General features: G+C 34.2%; 1 protein-coding gene across 1 annotated transcript in view; it reads left to right on the top strand.

Annotated features, from left to right (window-relative positions):
* The window catches only part of LOC136030475 (alpha-soluble NSF attachment protein-like), a gene marked incomplete in the record, with an annotated part of 104,192 nt that overhangs the window by 22,190 nt on the left and 55,546 nt on the right, over positions 1-26,456 (top strand). The window contains 1 exon segment of the mRNA XM_065709486.1: positions 24,505-24,650. Within this exon segment, the coding sequence (XP_065565558.1) occupies positions 24,505-24,650 (146 nt within the window).

The following is a 26,456-nucleotide window of genomic DNA, read 5'->3' as shown; positions in this document are numbered from 1 at the left end:
AACAGGTCCTTTTCTGGTATCCTTAGATCTTCAACCCTATGCAGAAGAAGATCAGACCTATTTATTCAAATACCACTTAACGTGTAGAAAAAAAGAAGCAGGAATTGTCCAGTTTCATGTTTATTGTGTTGGCAACTTCTGACCTCTCATGACTACCCATTAAAAATATTTTCTAATCAAACTAACAAATTCTGGCCCCGGCACAAATTCTTAGCACCACAGGAAACATATATCACCCTTCGATTAAATTAAGTATAACTTTACAGACAACATTTAAAATCTTTGGATGATTGCTATTGTAAAAGATCGGCAAGTTTCAAGGCTTATTCTTACCAGGGAGGTCGCTGATATTTTTGAAAGCTACCGTAAATTATGACTTAAGTCGGTTAGCTCTGATGCTACTGTACTCAAAAAGGCATATCCCCTCGTCTCTCTGAAATTAAAACAGGATATTTTTGTTTTTGTATCCTTTACCTTTAAATATAAATTGATTATATTTCGACTAAATTACCCGTAAGATAAATGGAATGGTTCTCAGTTAAATATTATGTTTCGTCTACCTATGACCAGACTTCAAATAACAGAATCTCGTATCGAACAAAAAAGAAGATCTTCTCTGTATAATACGGTCGATTTTCCATGTCGTACAGGTCATCTTCCTTGAGACCGTCTCCGTGAGGAGCGAATGGCCCAGAACAAGGAAAAACATTGTGGTAGTTTGAGATCTGCTGTAATTTTCGAATCTGTTTCTAAACAATATTGAAGCTCGCTGAAAATAGTACAAGCACATGTAGAGGGATGAGGGAAGGAACTGTGTCTTCCATCCTCCCTCTGAATGTATTCATGTGTACTTGTCCTTTTTTATCTTGCCATTTGGTAACTGACCAAACCATAAGAATTTTGCCCGCTGTTTCATGCTTGATAGTGTTTACGATTGATTGGAACTAACCTTTATCCTGAACTAAATCTATAACAGTAGTTCTTGATATTGTATAACTTCTAGTAGCGCAAACATAGAATATCTCTCTTACCGATACTAGCACGCTGCCACCTCAAGAATTCTCGCAATCAGACAATAAAACGGATATGAAAATGGGCTGTTTTTAGAATTTAGTTGCAGTTCTATCTCTCCGCACCTTGGTGTGTCTTGTTTTCAGGCGAACATCTTGTATTTACATCTTTTCGAAAATGGTAGGAAAATCTACCAAAGTTGTTGATTTGTCTCAGTTTGTCTCTTTTCATCCTGTCTTATAAGTTTTGACCAGATCGTTCTGTATCAAACCACTTCTCTGTAACGGTTGTTGATTAACATAAACGGTTTGATGGTCCAGCTTCAATGTGAAAGTTTTTTGGTCAAATGCTTCAACTTACCACTTTGAAAAACCTGCTGGTGAGTTTAACTCGAAACTTACTTTTTGGGTAAATTAGTCAGTAGTAACTTACCATATCGTAACTTAAGTCTTGCTGACAGATCTAAGCAAGGATTGTCTTATCAAAGTAGACATAACAAAAATTTTAAAGTGGCTGGGTGTCAATAAGCTGAAACTTAACTTTGCAGAGTCACCTTTTATGGTATTACTAGTCTTTATATGGCCCTAAGACTATATAAGACCATAACTGACCGTACCGGCTTAAGGCCACAAGGTCTAAATAAGACCATAACTTTATGATCCTATTGCTTGTTATTATATTCTTCTAAGCATATTAATTGCGTTCAGATAAAAGTGGCAAGAAATGTCGGTGTTTTGAGGCAACCAAAGAATTTTCCCCCGTAGCCTCTCTTGCGGCTATTATTTTTTTTTCAGTCCATCCATATCTTCCGTATTGTGACTCGGAGATAGAAATATCGGACGACAGGAATAAAACAATATCGTTTACTCTTTTGTTATGGTCGGATAAAATTCACCCCCCCTCCCTATCTCAGAATACAGAGTTTTGTTATCTAAGTCAATTTCGAAAATTATAGTCGACTGAGGACACTACCAATGATACTTAAACTGAAATAAAATAGATAATACCGTATGCAGCTTTTAATTAATGCAGCTAAAAAAAAAAAATGTATAGACTAATATAAGCCCGAATATTTGGGCTTCTCGTCCGGTAGTCTTTGAAAAAAAAAGTGAAGAAAATCTAGAATAAACGGTGAAAAAATACATGAATATAACAAATATAAGGAAAAAAGGCTATACAACATATAAAAACCGCAAATAACAAAAGGCAGCCGTATCTAACGAACTATAGGTGTTGTTACAGAAAAAAAAAAACAAAAGAAAAACTAGAATAATCGCTTAAACATACAAGAAAAAAACAAAGAGGAGAATTAAACGCTATACTACAAAAATGAAAAAGGAAAATAACGAAAGAAAGTCGCATCTAATGACAAAAAATACTGCACAAATATCTTTGTGTATTTTTAGATAACATTTTGTGTTATACTTTTGTTTAACTTTTACTTTGTATATTTCTTAATATTGTGTTTAAGTTATCTTTCAAACAGTTTGGGGTATACTAATAAGTGGGGATTAATGGCAGAATTCCCTCTCACTCAATTGGACTATCTCTCACTGAATTGGACTATGCCTCTTACTCAATTGGACTATAAGTCTTGGCTTTTTCTACAATTAGCCATGACTCTATTCGATTTAAATTCAATGAGGCATGGACGGATAATAGATAGACATACCTATTAACTTCATTTTTGTACAATCCTAACAAGGGGGTTTAATGCCAGAATTGCCTCTCACTCAAATGGACTATCTGTCTTGGCTTTTTCTACAGTTAGCCATGGCTTGATGTCCACAACTATCCGATTTAAATTCTATGACGCATGGACGGATAATAGATAGACATACCTATTAACATCATTTTTGTACAATCCTAACAAGGGGGTTTAATGCCAGAATTGCCTCTCACTCAATTGGACTATAAGTCTTGGCTTTTTCTACAGTTAGCCATGACTTGATGCCCACAACTATTTGATTTAAATTGAATGACGCATGGAGGGATAATAGATAGACATACGTATTAAAATCATCTTTGTACAATCCTAACAAGGGGGTTTAATGCCAGAATTGCCTCTCACTCAATTGGACTATAAGTCTTGGCTTTTTCTACAGTTAGCCATGACTTGATGCCCACAACTATTCGATTTAAATTGAGTGACGCATGGAGGGATAATTGATAGACATACCTATTAAAATCATTTTTGTACAATCCTAACAAGGGGGTTTAATGCCAGAATTGCCTCTCATTCAAATTAACTATCTGTCTTGGCTTTTTCTACAGTTAGCCATGGCTTGATGCCCACAACTATTCGATTTTAATTCAAAAATCTGAATTAATTCAGAAATGTGAATTGAAATCGAATAGCTGTGGGAATCAAGTCATGGCTAATTGTAGAAAAAGCCAAGACAGATACTCCATTTGAGTGAGAGGCAATTCTGGTATTAATCCCCCCATATTAGGATTGTATAAAAATGATGTTAGTTCATTTGTTAATAGATACGTCTATCTATTATCCGTCCATGCATCATTCCTAGGGCAGTAGAATTAAATTTTGAATTAAAATCCATTTTGAATTAAAGAAATATCGTATTCTAGAAATATCTCTGTATTTATCACTGAGATTTTTGACGCATTTTTTCGAAATGATTTTGTTCGTCAACAAACTCTATGTTCATTTCTTTAAAAGGTAAATTTTTATTGTCTGAATGCTGAATTGACTTGAGGAATTTTGTTTGTTTTCGAAAGGGGATAAATTTAAAAAGGAATTTGGTGGTAAGAATGGAAATGACATGTTCCTATGACAGACTTCAAGCTTCTCCAAAACTTCCTATACAATCGACTTTCTTAAATTCGATTACAGAAAAGCAGATGGTTTTGCCAAAAACGAAAACCTCGGGGTGTCTTATTAGGATTTTCTGAATGACTTATTCTTTATTTAAGCCTAGTTCCTGGAAAAAGAAAAGTTTATAGGATTTTTTTTGGATTGAAAGGATTTACTTTTTTATCTGTGTTGCTTGTGAAAGAAAACTACTGGTTAAAATGACGAGTGTGAGAAACTTTGAAGAGTGGAAATTGGCGCTAGTGTCGAAAAAAGATAACAAATGCCATTTAGCTTTTGGCGACTTTATTTGACTCCCCCCCCCCAAAAAAAATAGAACTCTGCCACTAGTATGCTGTCTCAAAAAAAGAGAAGGGAAAATTCAGAGGCAGAGGATTCCTTTTATACACATTATTACTTCTACCGATCCAAATTGTAATGTTTCTCTTTACTTTCATCTGAAAAACTTTGGTTTTGTTTTAATGCTACATAAGAGACTGGAACATAAGCTGTGATTAAGACAAATCCTGTTTTATTCACTGAAAATGGTGGCAATTTGTTTGTGGTATGACCTTATCTTTGCTGGGAATAGACAAAGGTAGAAACAAATACAATTTTCAAGGGGTAGAAGAAATTTTTCTCTAGGAAAAGAGGAGATAAAACACCAAGAATAGCTTTATTATCAGGCAAACGCTTTTCAAATTTCTCAAGGACCTGTTCACACGGATATTCCCCCCAGCCCATGTTAGTGTTTGGGATAAGGTTATTTGTTGTTTATTGTCTTGTGAACCAATGTGATCTTTACCTCTTCCTTTACTGAAAATGTACTAAAGGCTATTTTGATTTTTTTTTTTTTTACTGTTACGTGCAAAAAGGAGAAGAAGAAGAAGAAAAAAGATTCTTCTCAAGACCCAAACACTTGAACTTTATTAAAAAAAAAAGAAAAAAAAATGACCGTGGATTGTCAGTTTATTGACATGTACTGGTATTTATCCATAAAAGTTTTTTTTTATTGATGAAAGTGAGAAAAGTGAAAACCTTTCAAACGTATTTTGTTTTCAGTAAAGCGCAAATTGTGTTCTGGTCTTAAGAAGGTATGGGGGTCATCAACCCTACTTTGTTAATTTTTGTTCGTTTTGAGGTTGACTTGGCTATTTATTGTAATTTCTTTTCGTTTCGAGTTTTATTTATTTATTGATAGTGATTAGTGGTAGTTTTACGCTTGGAAGATTATTTGACTTATTTTTGCTCATTGTTGGCTTAATTTTATATCATTTCAGCCTTTTTCTATAGAAATCCGTAATATGTGTTTCTATTAGTATGTTGGAGAAACTTTTTCAACAATTGTTAATCCTGACACAAACAGTATTTTTCTACTTAATTTTATAACTTCTGAAGTTGACCTGAAAAATAAAACTTAAGATCACTCCCAAAAGATTCTATCTATCCTCTTTGACAGCCTGGATATACTTGCACTCTTTGATGTATTTAAATTGTAAGAGCAGAGGTATTAATAGTAGTATCCCCAATATTTTCAACTTCTTTAACCCCAGTCATTCTCAATATATTGCTGAAGTGTCTTATTGGCAACCATAAACACAATGCCTTTTGATTTATTTTAAAGTAACATTTAGTTTTAAAACATAATGGACCAATTGCATAATTGTGGGAAGGGGGATTGACATTCCTGATATCTATAAAGACAGAGCTGCTGGACCGTTTTACTATGCTTAACAAAATGGTTGTCTCAAAATTTTGACGGGATGCGTTTGGAAAATGAAGGGGCTTGAGAAAAAGGCTGCTTGTTTTTCAATCTCTTGTTACTCTTAAAAAGGGCACCAGAACTTTTAATTTTGAATTAAATTAGCTCCTTTAAAAGTTTCAAAGATATTTGTAGCTATTATAAAGTGGTGCTGTCTATGATATACTTATATACCCTTTTGAAAACCTGAATGCCTACAGTTTTTTCCCTTACTTGAAACTCCTAAAAGGTCCTTAAAAATTTCATCTTAATACCTTTAGCGTCATTTGTTGCATTAACTGTAGTGATAGTATTAAAAGTATACATCTAGTCCCTCCTGGCCAGTTCAAAATCCCCCACAACTTATCCTTAAAAGTCATAGCTCTTCGTTTTTTTATTTACTTCAACATCCGCCTTAATATTCCTTAAGACCTTCACCTTCATACCCTTAGCTTGCGGAGTAGCAATAGTTGTAGCAGCATTAGTAGCAGTGTCGGCATAGCACATTTGGTTTCTTCAACATACGCTGAAAGCTTCAGCTTAATATTTACCATCAACCATTCCTGAAGAATTTCTGATGCGTCCGCCTGACAACCTGTGTGTTTCCATTTAGTGTGTTTCCATTTAGTTCCATACAGTTTCTATATATCCCAAATTTATCGCCTTAGTGTCCTTAGTCTTAATAGCAGTTTAGTAGTAGTAGCTGTAGAATTAATTGTTGTAGCCTAAGCTTTAGTGGCAGTAGCAGTTACAGAGGTAGTAATAATAGGAACAGTAGCAATTGTATGAGTAAAAAAAGAAGCAATAGGATGCAAATATTTTCTTTTGGTTAGTTAAACATCCCTCACAACAAGCCCTGTGGGTTTCAACTTCACACACCTAACTGTTCCTAAGATATTACTGCTACACCCTTTGAACAACCTGCATACAGAGGGCGTGTTCTGATTCAGTTCATCTTCCCCCCTCAAAATTTCTGGAAAATTTCACCTTCATGCCCTTAGGCATAGTTGTAATAGTAGTCACAGTAGTTTATATTGATATTACTAGTAATAGTATTGAATAGCGGTAGTATTGCTAGCAGCAGTAGCATTAACCTATGCCTTTTGGTCAGTTGAACATCCCTCTCATCAAGTCCTGGAAGTTTGAACTTAGTATATTTAGCCATTGCTATGACATTGCTGATGTGTCGTTTTGATAACCTGTATGTTTATATACTTCTTAAAATTTTCATCTCATTGCTCTTAGCCCTACAAGTAGTTGTAATAGAAGTAGTAGTAGTAGTAGTAGTAAATGTAGCAGTAGTAAATGTAGCAGTGAAATTAGTATTAGGAGTAGTGTGCACATAATGCCTGTTAGTGACATGATCTTCCCCTTTAAGTATTTCCTGAAAGTTTCAACTTAATACCCAAATCAACTCTTGAGGTACGCTATTTTGACAATATGCATGCACATAGCGTCTTTTGATTTATTTCAAATTTCCCCTTAATACTGTAAGTGGAGTAGTGTGGTAGTAGTGGTTGTGGTAGTTGTAGTAGTACTGTTAGCATGCAAATATTGCCTTCTTGGGTCATCTCCCTTATCATTTCCTGAATTTTCCAACTTAATATACTCAGTTATTCCTGTGTTGTGCCCTTTTGGCAATCTGTATACGTATAGCGTGTTTTGATCTAGTTCAACACTCTCTGAAAGGCTCACCTGAATGCCCGTCGTGTTCTTTGAAAGTATAGTTCAAATATGTATACCTTTCTCAATAGCATATACTATGTATAGAAAATGAACGAATTGCCTAACTTGCAGCTGTTGTCCTGAGGACTGTGGGGTGGTTGACATCCTCAATACTGGACCTTTCAACAATGCTGAACAAAATAGCTCTCTTAAAATTTTGATCGGATATTTTTTTTGAGGAATGATTGGCTTGGGGGGGGGGGGAGAGTCTGACGCCCCTCAATTGATTTTGACTCTTAAAATTCGACTTTCATTACGTTTAAAATGTTTTAACTTTTTTAACTTTAATAAATAAAAAAGTATTAAACCTTAAGGAATAAATATCAGTATATGCATACTAAACTGACAATCCACAGCCATTTTTTTTTTCAGTAAAGTGCAAATTACGTTCTGGTCTTGAGAAGGTATGGGGGTTGTCAAAGACATAATATCCATACCTTTCAAATTCGCTGAACAAAATGGCCGTCTCAAAATTTTGATTTGTTGTGTTTTTGGAATTGATGGGTGTGGGGGGGGGCTTTTTGCACTCCAAAAAAGGGTACTAGTCCTTTAAATTACCGATCGAATGAGCCGTTTTCGAAGTTTCTACGACAACAAATGGCCATCTCAAAATTTCGATCAGATAAATTTCGGGAAAGTACGAGGTTTGGGTGTGGTATCCACCCTTTGATCACTTTCAATCTTGAAAAGGACACCAGAAGTTCTGATTACCAATATAATGAACCCGTTCCGAAATTTATACGATCACCTTTTTTATATACCTTGTATTCCCCCAGGGTATAACTTACAACCCTCGCCTTGAGGGCTGTGGGTCATTTCAAAATTATTATCAGATGCATTTTGGGAAAATACAAGTGTAAGGGCCGGGGGCTTATCCACCTCCGATCACCCTCCGAATCTTAAAAAGGGCACTAGAACTTCTGGTTACCAATCCAACGAGCCTCTTCCGAAGTTTATACGATCATCCTTTTTCTATATACCTTATATGCCCACAGGGCTTTACTTACAACCCTTGCCCTGAGGGCTGTGGGGGGGGGGGGGTGTCATCTTCAAAGACTAAATTCACGAACCTTCCAATCACGTTGGACAAAGTAGCTATATCCAAATTTTTATTGGGTATGTTAGGGGAAATGGTGGGCGTGGGAAGAGGATTTAGGTGCCCTCCAATCACTTTCAACTATTAAAAGGGGCACCAACCCTTTCAATTTCCAATCACATGAGCTCTTTTCGAAGTTTCTACGACAACAAATGGTCATCTTAAAATTTCTATCAGATGCACTTCGGGAAAATACGAGGTTTGGGGGGGGGTATCCACCCTCTGATCACGCTAAATCTTAAAAATGCTACTAGAACTTCAGATTACCAATCCATGAGCCCCCTCCGAAGTTTTTACGGTCACCCTTTCTATATTTACCTTATATGCCCCAAGGGCATAACTTACAACCCATGCCCTAAGTGCTCTGGGAGGGTTTTCATCCTCAAAGACATAATTTTAGGACCTTTCACTTACGTTGAACAAAATAGCTATCTCAAAATTTTGATTGGATGGGTTTTAGAAAATGAATGGCGTTAGTTGCCCTCCAATTACTTTCGACTATTAAAAGCGGCACTAGCCTTTTCAATTTTTAATGGAATGAACCTTTTTCGAAGTTCCTAGGACATCAAACGGCCATCTCAAAATTTCTATCAGATGCATTTCGGGAAAGTGTCAGGTATGGGGGGTGTCCATCCTCCCATCGCTCTTAATCTCGAGAAGGGCACTAAAACTTCTGATTAGCAATCTAAGAAGCCCCCTTCGAAGTTCATGTGACCACCCTACTATATAAATCCTATATGCTCCCAGGGGATAACTTACAACCCTTTCCCTGAGGGCTCTAGGAGGGGTGTCATCCTTAAATACATTATTTCCGGACCTTTCAACTACGTTGAACAAAATGGCTATCTCATAATTTTGATTGGATGTGTTTGGGGAAATGGTGGGAGTAGGAGGGGGGTTAGTTGCCCTCCAATCACTTTCGACTATTAAAAAGGGCACTAGCCCTTTCAATTTCCAATTAAATGAGAACTTTTTGAAGTTTCTACGACAACTCTTTTGATAATAAGGGCCCTGGTCTTGATAAAAAACAAAACAATTTGCCGACATCACTCTCTACTGAGGCAGCGCTATTGCGCTGCCTATGATATTACCAAATATTGTTAAAATTGGATTTCTGCCAACCCATATCTTGTATCGTTCTTGGTCCAATATGGAAAGTTCTTACCTCTCTTACCGTTCGTTTAACGAATCGTATGAACGTACTTCGTTCATAAAAAAGAGCTGCCCGGCTTCATTAGCTTTTGAATCTTTAATTAAAAGGAACTCTTGAAACCTATATAAGCTCCTTTAATTTGGGATAGAACACAAAAGGAAGTAAAATGAGGGGATTAAGACTAATTAGCATCAAAGTTGTTTACAATGGAAGTTTGCTTTCAAGAGTGTATGCGGTTTTTATTTCCACATATTCTTCAATTAGTAGTTTTATTCGGGTCTTAATTTAACGATATTGTGATATAATGATTCTGTTTACTACCTTGCACAGTCTGTTCTAGCCACCTTCCAGAGATCCCCGGAAGGCTGCTGGGAAATTGAGATGGTCCAAGGAAGGGGACTGTGCAAGATCAACCGCCATTTGGCTAATTAGGTCCAACAAATTGCGTTAGTGCTTGTTGAATATTAGATTAGACTGGGTTTGACAATATTTATCGATGGTAAACTGATCGTCATTAAAGAGGTGAATATATTTTCCCAGTCTAGAATTACAATTTTTGTTCTAATCGTGGGTTAGGTTTGTTATAGTAATTCTTTTTTAAGTTTGTAATTACGTACACGGTTCTATGGTTGTATACTAGCTCCATCTGGAGTGCGATAGGATGGTGTGCTACCACCTTATCTATTTACTGCTCTGTCGGGCCTAGTTTTTATTTATGACAATGTTTAAAGTGAAACAGTTCAAAATAGGGATGATACCTTTTTATTGACAGTGAAAATAATGGCTTAAAGGTAGCTTTAAGAGGTAGTAATACTTTGGCTAGTTTTTTAAATTCTGGAAAGGATCAGACTTCCGTAGAGCAACAAAGTGGGGTTTATAAAATCCCATGTACTCGTGGAAGCTCTTATGTGGGACGTACTAACCAGAATTTAAAAACGAGATTGCAATAACATCATAATTCTATTTCATCGTCTTTATAGCAAAATACCAAACCTGAAGATGTCACGTCGGCCCTCTCGGAACATATCTTTAATTTTCTAGGGACCAAGGTTTAAAGCAAATTTTCAGGGAAACAATCGAAATTAAAAAAAAAAAATTCTATTCAAGAATAATTCCATAAACAGAGATGCAGGTGAATTTGGATTGAACTCAATTTATGATAATTTACTGTGGTCAAACAAAGTAAATATCACCTCACCTAAGAGCTGTGACCTCTGTCCACGTAATATGTCAGATAATTCTAATGAACCGGAACCGAAAAGGTCAAAGAGATTTGCCTCCGCTGTTGCATTGAAAAAAATAAGAGCAATAAACTATATGTAATTAGTTTATTAGGTATAAATTTTGTTTATTTTTATTCATGTCTTTTAGTTTTACTGCTGATGATGAACACTGTATATGTGTTCGAAATATCTAACTATTCACTGTCAATAAAAAGGTATCATCCCTATTTTGAACTGTTTTACTTTCGTCATGGAAAGGCAGTGTGGTCTTCGAAGTTATCTATATGACAATGTTTGGCGGCGCAGCGCCACTAAAACTTAGGATCTGATATGGCGCTAGTCAACAATTTACCTAGATTCCTTCGTTGAATTGTTTCGGTTGAATTTCCCTCCAAAGAAATCAATGCACGTGTTTTGAGGGGTAACCTCACTCGGGAGACCATTCAAAGTGAATTTGCAGCGTCTTATACAGTTATTCTTGACGTAGTCATTGCGGGGCGTTTGCTCTTGTAGGTTCCGGCTGTTTTGTGTTTTGGCGTGTTTTTCATATTGGCAATACACATGGCGGCTTGCTGTTTACGGACTTCCTAAATAATCCTCTTCCATTCCTCTGTAGAAAACTAATTTTATTTTCGGTTCAGTGTCTAAATCTGTTTATCTCTCATACCTTAAAATTACTAATATAAGAAAAAAGTTTTCTTGCCTTGCCCATTGCTATGTATTTTATTTGAATGAAAATATACGAGTTTCATTTTTGATTTGGGGCGGAATTGTTTCTCTTATAGATGTCGTTTACTGCTTTTGTGCACTGAGCCATATCATTTTCTAAAATCCGCTTCGTTCTTCCACAATTAAATGCAGGTTTGGTCTTGTATCCAAGATCACATAGTGCCTTTGTCTTTTAATTGTTTGAAAAAAAGAAGAATCTTACCTAGCTAATTATCAATTAAACAAACTTTATTTGAGCTCTAGATAGAACAAAAGAGATTTATAATGAGTAGATAAAGTCCTCTTTCTCTTCAAAGTTGGCTATCAAATAGAATATAAACGGTTCTCAATATCGGATATGCTTCAATTGTCAGTTTTTACTTTTGACTAGAGTCTGATTCATCCAAAAGTTGTTTGTTGATCTTGTTCTTTTCGGTGTCTCATATCTGTTTCTGAGGATTGTTTTTATAGTATCAGGTTTTTGTCAAAGGAATTATCTCTACGACTCTTTTACCCCGAAAGATGTTCATCAAAGGCTGATATATAGTCACAAAAAGGTAAATTTATGCTTCGTTTGTTGGCTTGATAGTTTCCTAAACAAGATTCGCTTAAGTTCCTTTAGTAGGACGATATCGCATAGAAGTTCGTATTAAAGTTTTTGAAAAGCCTGTGACGATGGATCTAAATTTTTCTTAGTCAGCCACAAAGCGGCCGTATACCTTGTTACGGTCACGATCACATTTCTTGTGTAGAATTAGCTATTCATTATTTCATACATTGCTGTTTTGTTGACATTTAATTGTGATCTGTTGTAATACCAAGGACATCAAAATAAAGCATATTCCCTCCCTCTGGATCCGTCATTAATACTGAACGCGATTTTCAAATATTTCTTTTGTATCTAAACCATGAAGCTTTTTTTTAAACCATGCAGCATCTCGTTTTTGTCAGTGTTGCCACGTTGCACCGTAAAAATAAATAAGTAAAATTAAGCAGTTAATTTTGACCATGTTTTCTAATTCAAACATGAATAATTTGTTGACTCCCGAAGACAAATATGCCTTTAAAGGAAAGCTACATCTTCTTTGCTGGCTGCTGTCATTTGTTATTGATTTGTTTTTGCTGATTTCTCACCCAATTTTTTTTATTTAGTTTATCGCCCGATACTACCAAAATCCGCCTAACTCAGTATGGAGCTCTTTTCTTTTAAAATTGAATGTCCAATTATTCCTAATCTTTTAAGTTCTACATGCTTGTGTAAATTTTCCAATTAAATGAGCACTTTTTAAACTTTTGATACGAAGTGCCCTAGTCTAAAAAAAAAACAAACAATGTGTGTGCCGACATCACTCTTTGCTTAGGCAGCGCTATTGCGCTGCCTATGATATTACCAAATGTTGTTCAATTGGAATTCTGCCAACCCATGTCTTGTTACGACATGTCATGTGTAACAGGATGGCTTAACATGTAACATATATTTATATTTGAAAGAAGAAGAAAAAATTATCTTATGTGGGAAATCCTTATCAAGTAGGCTATTTCGAATTCAACAAGTAAGATTACATGAGGACCTTACATCCAAAGGAAAACAGATTGAAATATCGGGACGGTATATAGTCAAAAGTCAAACCAAATGCCTTAACGCTTGGTCAGATCGGCCTCTGAAAAGCTCGAATTCGTTAGCTTAATAATAATAATGTAACATTTAAATTTACACCTAACCAATCAAAACAATCAGATTTTATTTTGACTGTCCTTGGTAATTGAGAATTTTAATGTGTAGGATTTGTAGCGAAGCAGTATTTCAAGAAGTACCCCAAGAAAACACTTCTATTGAAATTTCTAATAGTTTTTTGCGACGTCTTAATTGGTAGGATTTTCTTGTTAATTACTTAGCCAGGTGTCAATTTTTCAGATGTTATTTTTCTTGGCTAGATTATTGACGTGAATGTTGAAATCTGTAGGATTCTGGACGATATATAGTCAAGAGTCAAATCAAATGCGTTAACGATTGATAAAATCGGCTTCTGAAAAGCTCGAATTCCTTAGTTTAATAATAATCTGTATATATAAAAATAAGTTGTTTGTTTGTGTGTCTGTCGACTGACGTCATGTTTGTGTGTCGACTGATGTCATGTTTGTCGACTGACGTCATTGTAAGGATCGAGCTGTATGTCGTCATGAAGTTGTTTGTCGACTGACGAAATTACAGACCGGGACACCGGGACACAAATGACGACCGGGACACAGGGGATATAAATGACGACCGGGACACTCAAAGAGAAATTACAGACTGGGACACCGGGAACAAGTTTTACGTAGTTAAAACATATATATATATATATATATATATATATATATATATATATATATATATATATATATATATATATATATATATATATATATATATATATATATATATATATATATATATATTCACAGGTGGGACACAGGGACACAACTACAATGGCGCGTAAGTAATATGGCGCGTAACGACTTACGCGCGCGGGGGGGCTTGGAGGGCGCGAAGTGCCCCCACCAACTAGGTGTTGGGATGGCGCGAAGCGCCACCCCAACAGCTAGTAATCATATAAAAAAGGATATAAATCAGTTTAAAGTTGTTCTTTAACAGAACATAGTTTCTCATTTTCCTCTTCCGACAGGTAGTGGCTACAATAGTGTTTTTAATAATCCTGGATTATTAGCATATTCATATTCAAAATTTTATTACTCCGTTCCTTTCCAGTGATTAAGCTCCAATTTTTATTTTTAGTACTCACAGAAAAACTTAATAAAAAAAAATTCCCTGGAGAAAAACCCATCAGGGTTTGCGGTCGTGTGAAAGTTCACGCAACTGCTAGCCTGTTAATGTCATTGATTAATTGAAACTTGTAATATATTAAGCAAAATAAATAGCCTGTCATCTATGTGTTGCAAAAAATTATTATTAAAATTAAAATAAACATAGATAAATAAAAATATAGAAGAAAAATCAATTAATTTTTAAATTATATGTAAAATTTGTTGTTGCAAAGAGCTGACTTCTTTTCAATAGTGTCTGAGCTGCCCTGAATATCCTATTAACAAAAAGAAAAACAAAAAAAAATTAATTAAAAATGATAATCCCTGAATAATAGAAGAAAAATAAATTGAATTGTTGAATATAATGTAAAATTTGTTGTTGGAAGAATAGAGCTGAATTGTTTTCGGTATTGACTGAGCCGCCCCGAATAAACCTAAAGAAAAAAAAAACTGAATTAGAAATAATAATCCCAGAATAACAGAAGAAAATTAAATTGAATTTTTGAATTCAATATAAAAATTGTTGTAGGAAGAATAGAGCTGAATTCTTTTCAATATTGGCTGATCTGCCCGAAAAACCTTTAAATTAAAAATAAAAGAAATGAATTAAAACAATAATCCAGGAATAATATAAGGAAAATAAACTGAATCGTGGATTATAATGTAAAATTTGTTGTTGGAAGAATAAAGCTGACTTCTTTTCAATTTTGTCTGACCTCCTCGAAATCCAACTTTCCACAAAACTTTCAAATATTCATTATTGGAAGAAGATCTTTCAAGAATGATGCTGCAAAACATTTATCCAACTCCACTCCAGAGAATAGGTTGATTTCACTTAAACCTTTTTAAGGGCTCTTGTATCTCTAACTTTTATCATCTACAATCTTGTCTATCGATTACAGGCTTCTTTTGCAAGAGGGATTGTTGTCGTTTGATATAGAAACTTTTTGAAGTGAAGTTTTTGTTTCAACAGACCAGCCTTAGAGAAGTGTCATCAGGAAGCATAAGAAGGCATTCAGATGTAACTGCACAAAATGGAACTTCCCTGATTATACCCTTTTGTAGACAATAATATAAAAACAATAACAGTAAAAAAACAATAAATAGACAGAGTAGTTTTCTACGATGCCACTGAAATCTGTGACCTTAAATGTGGCCTTTAAGATCATTGGTTTACATCTGTGACATATTTTTGTGAGCTAATCATATTACTCTTTATTTCTGGAGAGACAAATAGCCCCGACTTTTAAAAACCAGGTTGGCTGTAAAACCTCCTGCATGTGAATTTCCTATGACACAATTTTTTTGGTTACTCAAGAAGGGCACTAGAAGATCCAAATCCTGTTCGAATAAGCCCTCTCTTGATCTTCTAAGGCCATTGGCTTACCTAATTTAAAAACCAGATTGGTTTAAAACCCTCTGCTTGTGAGATTCTAAGCCATTAAAAAGAACAATATGTTTGGAGGCACAAGATTATATTTAAGATTGAGGCAAAGAATCGCAGGATTCTTTGCCGGTAGCACTCTGGTTCTCTATGACTTAGATTTTTGACCTTTTTGGATATTACTCTTCTCAAATAAGTACTTAGACACACTTCATTTGTTCCATTAATTAAAATAAAGTGAAAATATAATAACGAATAAAACTTTATTTAAAGAAAGTGCCAAATTAGAAAAGACCATTATGCTAATGGAAGTCAGAATAATTCGGCTTCTTAGTCGGAAGCATTTATCAGCGGAAAAAGCAAGAAATTTTTTTTTTTTTTCTCTTTATAAAGGCATTGAAGCCGAATATTTTACATTACAGTAGGACAAATATATCTTTTTTCAGCACCTTAATTAAGACTTCATCCGTTATTATAATTTCATTGTGCAGTGTTGCCTTTTTATGAGAACTTGTAAATTAACCTGATTTTTATTTTATTTGATACTCTATTCTTCGTTTGTTTTCTGGCCTGGAATAGAAACCATAAATAAACTAAAAAAAAACGAAAAAAAAACACCTACGTCAATTTAACGCATCATGATCTACAAGTAATATCCGATAGCCACCATTATTCAATGTAGGAATTTTCCTCCCTCCTAGGGAATTCTTTATTGGTCATCCGATGCTTATGTCGATGTAAATATTATCAATATTTTTAGCATGAATATAGAAAATGATTATTTACCTTTGTAGGTATCCTAAGATCCTCCAAAGAGGCAAATATTTTCAATTGTGTATGCCGTGGTGAAGCTATCCAATTACATGCCTTATGAGTCCGAAAATGATTTTTTTTCAATATATTTCTCTATTGGTAGTTTCCTTAGAAATTCTCTTAGGAAATATACTCCACTAGTATTGCTATTTAGACAGGTAAACAGTGCAGAAACGAGTGACTCGAAAAAATCTGTAATTGCATACCTATACCATCTTTTTGGGGTAACTACGGGCAACTCGAGATAATTTTATTCATATTCTGATTTAATTTTCCCCTTATATTTACCAAATGGTGGGTTATTTATCTTTTGTGAAATACAAGGTCTTTTGAAACAGTGTTAGTTTGAAATTAATTTGTATGGAAATTTAAATTTTGTCTTTGTTCTTCTAATGAAAACCATGGATGATGAAACAGTGTCATGGAGGGCAACTGCGAAAAGAGTTCAAATTAGTTTAACGATGACAGAAAGTTTGACAGATTATTAAAAGAAGAGAAGTGTATTTCCGCTTTCAGTTGTGAAATTTCGTGGAAAATGAAAAAAACCGGAAAGACGAAGTCGAATTTTAGTGGAAAAGAGTCAGAGATGGGAAAATAGAGAATATATATATATATATATATATATATATATATATATATATATATATATATATATATATATATATATATATATATATATATATATATATATATATATATATATATATTAAGAGTATTATTTTTATCATTTTGCTACCTAGACTCTGGAACACCGCATTTGTGCGTTACATGTTAATGTTCACAGCAACAATTATTTCTAAAAATATGTTCTTAACTCCTTAAAAATACAGTAAATGATTTTATTAAAATAGCAAAGTAAATAGTTTTCAAGAAGCTGAAAAGCATGAATCTTGCTCTTTAATATATTTTCTTTTGATATTATAAACATCAGCTTTTTTCTTTGAGTTTTTTAGCTAAAAGCGGTATTAGTTGCACTCTAAAATTAGATTGATTCACTCTAATGAGCTGAATTTTTTTCTGTTTAAGCTTAGTTTTATGGCCTATTATGTCTTACTGTTTAGATTTACGACTCTTAAACAAAAAATTAAATATTTTATTTTAACATTACTTGTTTTTATAGAACCGTGTCTGATCCCCAGCATGAACAGGCTGCAGCCTCAATCCTAAAGTGATGTTGAAATGGGATATTACGGTTTTGCAACGTTCTGTCATTTAATAATTCGGTCATCGTTTTTTTTTTGCCATAAATTTTTCTGTCATTACTAAAACTGACATTGGACAACGTCACTGACGTTGTCAACCATTGGACAAACTGTCATTATTTTTTCGTGTCATCTAATAAACTGTCATTGTTTTTTCTTGTCATCCGGTAAACCGTCAGGAAACCGAGTGGAATATTAGGAAAACACCTTGTAAGCTAGCATGTCACCAAAAAAGGGGGAGGGAGATTAGACGCATGCTAACATCTCATTAATGACCGTTTGTTTAATGGCAGAAAAAAAATATCTTATCTAATTTACTTCTAAAGTGCTGTCTTTGATCCCTTAAAATGAAGTAATATATTTTAATAGAGCAGAGCAAAATCAATTAAAGTAAATAGCTTTTTAAATTCGGATTCGTTTACTAAAAGTGGGATTTGTGACACTCTAAAATGTGGCACTGAATAATTTTACTTCTTATATAAGCTTAGGCTCCTTAGGTTTTACTCTTCAACTTTAAGGCTCTGAAGACCTGATTTATGCATTCTATATATATATATATATATATATATATATATATATATATATATATATATATATATATATATATATATATATATATATATATATATATATATATATATATATATATATATATATATACATATATATATATATATATATATATATATATATATATATATATATATATATATATATATATATATATATATATATGTATATATATATATGTATATATATATATGTATATATATATATGTATATATATATATATATATATATATATATATATATATATATATATATATATATATATATATATATATATATATATATATATATATATATATATATATATATATATATATATATATATATATATATATACATATATATATATATATACATATATATATATATATATATATATATATATATATATATATATATATATATATATATATATATATATATATATATATATATATATATATATATATATACTTTAAAGTATATATATACTTTTCAGCTTTAAGGCTCTAAAGACCTGATTTATGCATTCTATGTTAATATTTACTGCGCCACTTGAAAGCATATCTAGACAGCTGTCATTGATTCCATAAAATAAAGTATCAGATTTCGATAAAGCAGAGTAAAGTAAATCAACAAATTAAAATATTGTAGAATTACGCATCAGTACATAAAAATGTGAATCGTGCTTTTTTGGGGATATTATCAACTTTTTCAATTTGATTTCTTGACGAAAAGTGGCATTAGTGGCAGTCTAAAATTTGACTGGGAGTCAATGTGGAGTATTATGATTTACTCTTTAGCTTTAATCAATCAATCAATTTATTCAATCAATATATTCACAACGAAAACGCTTCAACATAGACTCCCCCCTGAGGCTCGATTGCCAGGAGAAGAACAAAAAATGAAATACAAATATTAAAAAAAACATTTTCAACGTAATACATTTTACCTTTCAGAGACTCAACACAAGAAAAAAAAATGTAATGTTTAGGAGATTCGAACTTTAAGTCGAAGAGATCAAAAAAAGAAAAAAATTCCTACCCCCCCCCCAAAAAAATTAAATAAACAAAAAAACAAATTGAGAACTATCCCATGAATTAAAGACGAAAAACAAGAAGAACAATAGGGAATTTCTCAAGACGGTGGGAAACAAATTAGAATGAATATTTAGGCCCTATGTCCAAGGGCCGTCCTCAGCATATAAGAGAACATATAAGAGAAAAATATTCATTCTAATTTGTTTCCCACTGTCTTGAGAAATTCCCTATTGTTCTTCTTGTTTTTTGGCGTTTGTGATGGAAATACAGTGTGGTCTTCGTCGCTATTTATAAATTAAAGATATTTCCATTTAAATATTTGAAACCAAGCCACAAGAAATGCTGAGCACAATTCAAAGACGCTCTCACAACAAAAAATTGAGACTCTGAAGTACCAGATTTATGCATTTTATTTTAACACTTAGAGCGTCACTTATTTCTAGAGAGCTGTCCTTGATCCCTTGAAATAAAGTAACAATTCCCGCTGAGTATCATATTTAGGTCTTCCCCGTATAAAATAGTTATAAAAATCTCCCTCGTCCTTCCAAAGACTAGCATAAATGCCAGTAGAAATATTAATAAAAACGCAAATTTATGGGAAAAGGAACTATATCGATAACAGTTGTGCATAAAAACAAGCAAATCGAATAATCTTGGAAAGGGAATATATCAAGCGAAAAAATAGGGATGATAGTGAAATAACTAGAAAAAAGCAAGACTATGCTCTTTCAGCACAAAGTCCTGGCAGTTGAGCAAAGGGTAAATAATGGGGAAATAGTTTATCTCAGTATAGTTAAATTTTGTTTATGGGGATGGCCTATTTTTTGTCAACATTCTCGGGCAAAGTTAGAAAATAAGATAAGAAGCACTGAGTGAGCTTTACATTTTTGTGAATTTTGTGAATTTTTTTTGTGAATGAAATTTAGTTGCATTTATTTTTGCATTATAGGGATCTATTATAGGGGTCTATGAAAACTTCTCCTTTTGCCGATTAATACTCTTCACATCCTACAAGTTCTAAGACTAAATAGTGGAGTGCTTTGGAGCAGTGAAATTAGCTCTTGTGTTGAGGCAGATGCAAAAACTGTTATTCGTCTTTATTTTATTTTGGGTTCATTCGGAGAGGTAGTAGGTCAAAGGGAGAGAGGGAGAAATTCCCTATTGTTCTTCTTGTTTTTGGCGTTTGTGATGGAAAGGCAGTGTGGTCTTCTTCTATCCATTCGATAGCTGAATAAATGTTACACCTGCAACATTGTCTCTTTTAATTACCATGCTAATTTTATACCTTATCTGGACCGTCTCTACTGACGGACATAGACTTCATTTCCTGTTACGCATACAGGAGAAGAGGCTGTGGTTCTTTCTCCCCTTCCCCAAAATCTCAAGATTTCTGCTATTTTCCCTATAACTGTTAATGCTATCCACATAATTTGCCTTTTGGTTTTTTTTTAAAGTGAGTCTCGCTTTGAACATAGTCTCTGATTCTTAATTGCTTCACATTAAATGGTATGCATTTTGGCAGAAGAATTCCAGTAATGATTACTAAACCAAGACTTCGGAAAGACTCATTTAGAGCCTAAATTAATTTTGGAAGAACAGTCTCAATATGAATGTTTTCACAAATACCAAACACTCTGACGGTTTTACTTTGTACAGCGAATAAAATAAAATGAAGTTCAAGTTATTTTGGGAAAGAGATTAAAAAAAAATGTCTTTCTTTTCACTTAGCGAAGCTTGGTCCCCTTGTACTCGACATTAGAGCCTAGAAACTTCACAACTCTCATTCTTTACTATTGTCCAAGAGTATTCATTAAATGTACAATGAATATTCCTTACTCTTTTACAATTAAAGGTACAATGGTACTAGTGAATACTAATTAAAGGTACAATGGTACACGGAACAAATATTTGGACCGTTTCCTCTGTGGCAACCTCTTAATAATTTCGGCACACAGGGTTAGTGACACATGTGCAAATGGTTAAATTCAACCGCCCCAGTAATTCTTGTAAGTTTTCTATAAAAAAAATTATATACATACTAGTGTCTCTGTCATTATTATAGAAAAATAATAGATGGGGGGTGTTTGTTCAATTTGAGAAATAATTATAATTGTTTTCTCGATAATCTATAAGGAGAAAGGCGGTAAGATTAAGTTTTGGATCGGGACAAATCGATGAGACTTGTTACTAGTCGGTACAAAAGGTCCATGATTATGTTGTGAATGGAAACGTTCAAAGACCGTCCTCACCTTATAAATAAAAATCCCAAATTTATTTTGGTGATTCCCCATAAACTTAGAATAAATTTTGTATTTTTAAATACTCTTCATCTAATGTCACCCTGGCAAACAATCCTAGTCGCTTGCCAAACCTTACTTAAGCCAGAGCGATGAAGGTAGCAGTTGGTATTCTTTGTCTGAGAACTTTGAGACCCTCGCACTCTCTTCACCCTAATATCAAACTTCTTGAAATTTTAAAGACACACCAAGTCAGAAACAAGAAGAAGGAAGTAGAAACTTATCTCCTGTATTTTTTCGTGTAGTATGTTGTTATCTTCGTCTATGCTCTTTTGGATCACTGTTTATCCCGGGCCAGAAAAAAATCATTCATTGTTAGAGTTGTAAAACTAAATGTTCCGAGTCCACCCAAAACCAAGTAGTTGAATATCGGGTGAACAAAAACAATATAAATTACCAATTTATGTTAAGTATCTTGAAATTTTGGCACCAAGTTAGAAATTATGAAAAAATAATGAATAATAACGACAACAAAAAACCTGAAAAAAGTCAATGCAGGGGTAATAAATTCTTATGTTGTAGGGCCACCCGCAAACAACAAATAAAATAAAATCATTAATCAACTCTCAAAGAGAAAACAAGAAATTAAAGTCATGCTTACTAAATAATTTTCTTTTAATTGCCTTTAAAAATTTCAAATCTTCAATATTTTTCTCATCCTTTCCTATAATCGAATACTTTTTATAATGAAAGAAAACGTGGATTTGACCAGACACTAAGGGTAGATTAAGCGGATCATCCCATACCCCTGTCTAGTGGTATTAATTCACTAGAACTTAGGGTGAGGGGGGTGAATTTTTCAAAATCTAGAGAGGGCGTACCATCCTTGGTACGTAAAAAGACGGTACCTTGGTACGTTAATCTAGGGCTTGCTTTTGGTATAATTATAGTTTTCGGCGCAATACCACATTTTTATCAATGTTACCACATTAAACTATGAAAACAAAATAGTAAAACCAATTTCAGATTTCATTTTCACCATCCTTGGTACATAAAACACTCATATCAACTTCTTGGATTTATTGGGTGGGCTGGTTTGAGAATTCTGTGTCCAAGGGGCAAGGGTTCGATCCCTGGCATAGCAAGTTATTTGGTCTGGGACGGGGGTCAGTGGCGTGAATCTGTAAGCTCGGCCAGGGTCGACCCAGCTTTAAATGGGTACCTGGAGTAATCTTGGGAAGGTAAGCAGGAAGGGTGTGCGAAAGCATTGGATGGCTGGCCCCCCAGCCCCCCATTGCACTTCTTGGCTGAAGGGCCGCGAAACGGAGATCAGCACCGCCGGTTTAGACCTTTTAGGGTCTAGTACCATCATACTTACTTACTTACTTACTTTACTTGGAGTGATTCTGTTTCTGATTTGCCTGATAGAAAAGGCTTTTTTCTGGCAAACACATTGTTGAACAACAATTGCGAGAACAAATTTGTTTGAATTTTTGTTTATAAATTGTGGACCAACAATAAGTTTTGTGGAAATCCAAATCTTTATTATTGTTAGAAGAAACAAACATTGTTCCAAAAAAATATTGGACTCTGTTTGACGATCTGTTAGACACATGTTGCTTTTGTAATTATCGCTGTTTATACAGCTTTATACTGTCTGATGAAATTAAGAAGTTTCAAACAAAATTTCAAAAAAGTTTCAAACAAAAGTTTCAAACAAAGTTTTTCAGCAAAATTTCTTCAGTACCATTTGAAGGAGAAAGCGGTAAATAATTTAAACGAAAGTGCATTCTCACTCTTATTTTAGATAAGACATCAAGCTTATAATATGTATAACAACCTTTATGGTGAAGTAACTGTTTTTTCCTCGTAAAGTGACAAAAAAAAGAAAAGAAAAGAATCACTATGATATTCTGTTTTGAATTTTTCCGCTTAATTCGACAAATAACCATTTCGAAGGCCTTTTCTAGCGACGTGATCAACAATTTTGTTCTATCAACCAACTGAATTTTTTTATCAATATTGCGGATGAAAGCGACGAAGAATTTAAACTAATATCTGTCAAGCTTGGTGGTCAAATTAAGTGGGAGATTTCATGGCGGAATAGTTTTTTTTTGTTATTACGCTTTTATTTCTTAAAATTATTCAATTATGTGGCTTAATTTTATTTTCATCATGACTCTTTTATTTTGGCTTTTGATAATTCTGAGCTTTCCCTTTTATGGACCATGACGTGCCTGCTTAAAGCTATTTACATTCAAAATGACATGGTGGGATTCATTGTGGAAGTTAAAGACCATCGGTGAATGAGAAAACTTGACCATGGCATGAATTCTTGTAGGTTGTCCCGGATGGCCTCATTGGTCCTTAAACATAGCTAAGACCCTAACTGTGGGGCCAAACAGAGTTAAGGAGGAGCTAGGGTTCCTTTGATGGTTCTCTGCTGGGCCCACTGGTGCCTGGGCACATTCCGACAGAACCAAACCCTATGGGCTATAGTTAAATAGACAGCGAGCAGCTATAAGGGCGGAGTACTCTCAAGGCGACCTCACATACCTTTTCGGGGTTCTAGGGACAGAATTGTTGATTGAAATTTGTTGTGATTTTTTTTTCTAGCCTTTGAAAAAAATTTCTCTTTCTAAAACAAAAAGATGGAGGAAATCAGCCAACTGTAGAGGACAGAGAGGAGGGGCTTGCCGCTGTCCTTAAATAGCTATAAAACCTTCTTTTTTTGTTTTTATACCGACAAAAAACAATATAATTCATAAATTTGATCAGGCACGTGCGTAAGGAGTGGTGAATACACCCCCCCCACAAAAAGAAAGAAAAAACATTCCAAAAATTTTCTATAGTATTTTTCTTTGTCGTCATATGATGAACTGCTTGTTTCGATAAATTTTTTTCCAGGCCTGGCATTGGTCTATAATGTGGCTTAATTCTGTCTTTACATTGACCTTTTTATTTTGGCCTTTGATGACTTTATGACATGAGGTTTTTCCTTTTAGAGACCATTTCATGTCTACTGAAGGCTATTGACATACAAACTGACATGGGGAGATTCATTATGGCTGCTAAAAACCATCAGACGATTGGGGAAATATATGAGACAGAGTTTGCCGATTTTGAAAATAGCATGAAACATTTTGAACAGGTATTGATTTTGAAAGGTATTTTTACATTTTGAACAGGTATCGATGTTGAACCGGTATTTTAATATTTCAAACGGGTATGGATTTGAACAAGTATTTAACATTTGAACATTTGCTTTAATATTTCGATTGGGTATTGATTCAAACGTGTATTTTAATATTTTGAACAGGTATTTTAACATTTTAAACAGTTACAATATCAATTTTGAATTAGTACTTTAATATGTTGAACGGGTATCGATTTGAACAGGTATTTAAACATTTTGAATGATTTTAAACATGTGTGCTATCATTTCGAACAGCTTCTGTATAAGATGAAAGTACTATTGTATGTATCACTCAAAATTTAATTGACATTGATTTTTTTTTTCATTGTGTTGCGAGAGCAACACTTTGGTTTTGTCCCGGTTTTTTTTTTGTGTTGCGAGAGCAACACTTTGGTTTTGTCCCGGTTTTTTTTTGTTTTTTTTTTTCCTATGCCGCCGATCTCAGCTATTCCTGGAAACTGGTAAGGGTCTAACCTGTGCTTGTTTTTATGGAAAGTGTGGACCTCAGGCCGGATTGATGAATATGACATTACATTTTGGAAAGCTCCGTAGAACTCTTGCCTGGGGCCAAAAAGGATGGTTTTTGCTTGTCCTCGAGCCAGAGCCTATGGTGTGCGAAGTGAAGTGGAGTTATATAGCCTATGTCAGAGAGGAGTATCTGAAGTTGTGCAGCCAAGCTTTCGTTTCATCAAACCATGTTTCTGCTTTCGAGTGGAAAGCTCCGTTCTAGCAGGCAAGCAGGCAGGCACCAGTTTCAAATTGAAGATGGACTAAAATCTATAAGTGTTAAATATATGCGGTAGTTTCCCGGCCCCACAGCCAATATATCTTCTTTGAGTGATAAATAGAAAAATTTACAGAAACAAAAAAGTGCGATTTTCCCACGGGTCCGAAAGTGCTGCCATCTATTGTTTCTAGCCATTTCTGTTCGTGATTTTCGCTGACTTTACCATTCTTTTTTTTCTACTTGGGATTGCAATAGAGAAATGGTATCAGATATACCTCTTAAACTTTAAAAGTTCTCTCATTGCTAAAGAAATTAGAGCTTATCCTTTGCTCCTTTCTAAGTGGTGGTGTTAGAAAGTTGGCCTCCGGCAAAAAAGTCAACTTTTGAACTAAGACAGATAGAATTTTTTTTTCAATGACAATCGATAGACCTTGATGAGCTGATCAAAGTATATGTCATCCATTTTTTTGTTACAAAAATTCCTTCATGACATACACCAGTTTGAAAGTTTCAAGGGGTTGACAACTTCAGTGGTAAGGTACACACTTGAACCAAAAATTGGCCGATACCAATTGTGAGATATGTAGGGCACTTCCAAGCAACAGTCGATTATTAGCTTATAATCATCTTTGGCAATGAGGGGTTTGCAACTTTTGCTGATTGGTGTACCTATTATCTGTTTCTGGTGTAATTGATGGTAAGAACAACTTGGTTCCCGATTGTAAGACATGTAGGGGAGTTGTAAGTAATAATCGGCTGTTAGGCTACAATGACTTCAGCGACAAGGGGTTTGGAACTTTTGCTAGTTGGTGTACCCATTATTTGTTTCCGGTGAACTTGGATGTATATCCCGGGAGAGGGACTTGTAAGTAAGAATCGGTTGCTAGAGGAGGCTCACGAGGGGCTACAAATTTGTGCAAATTGGTACACATCTATGGAATCAGGGACCCATAAATTTCCTGTAATGACTCGCCATCCAGGATCGCTTATTATTGGATGGCGAGTCATTACAGGAAATTTATGGGTCCCTGATG

This window comes from Artemia franciscana, chromosome 8, assembly GCF_032884065.1.
Source record: "Artemia franciscana chromosome 8, ASM3288406v1, whole genome shotgun sequence".
Taxonomy (NCBI): domain Eukaryota; kingdom Metazoa; phylum Arthropoda; class Branchiopoda; order Anostraca; family Artemiidae; genus Artemia; species Artemia franciscana.
This window is presented reverse-complemented; position numbering and strand designations above follow the sequence as displayed.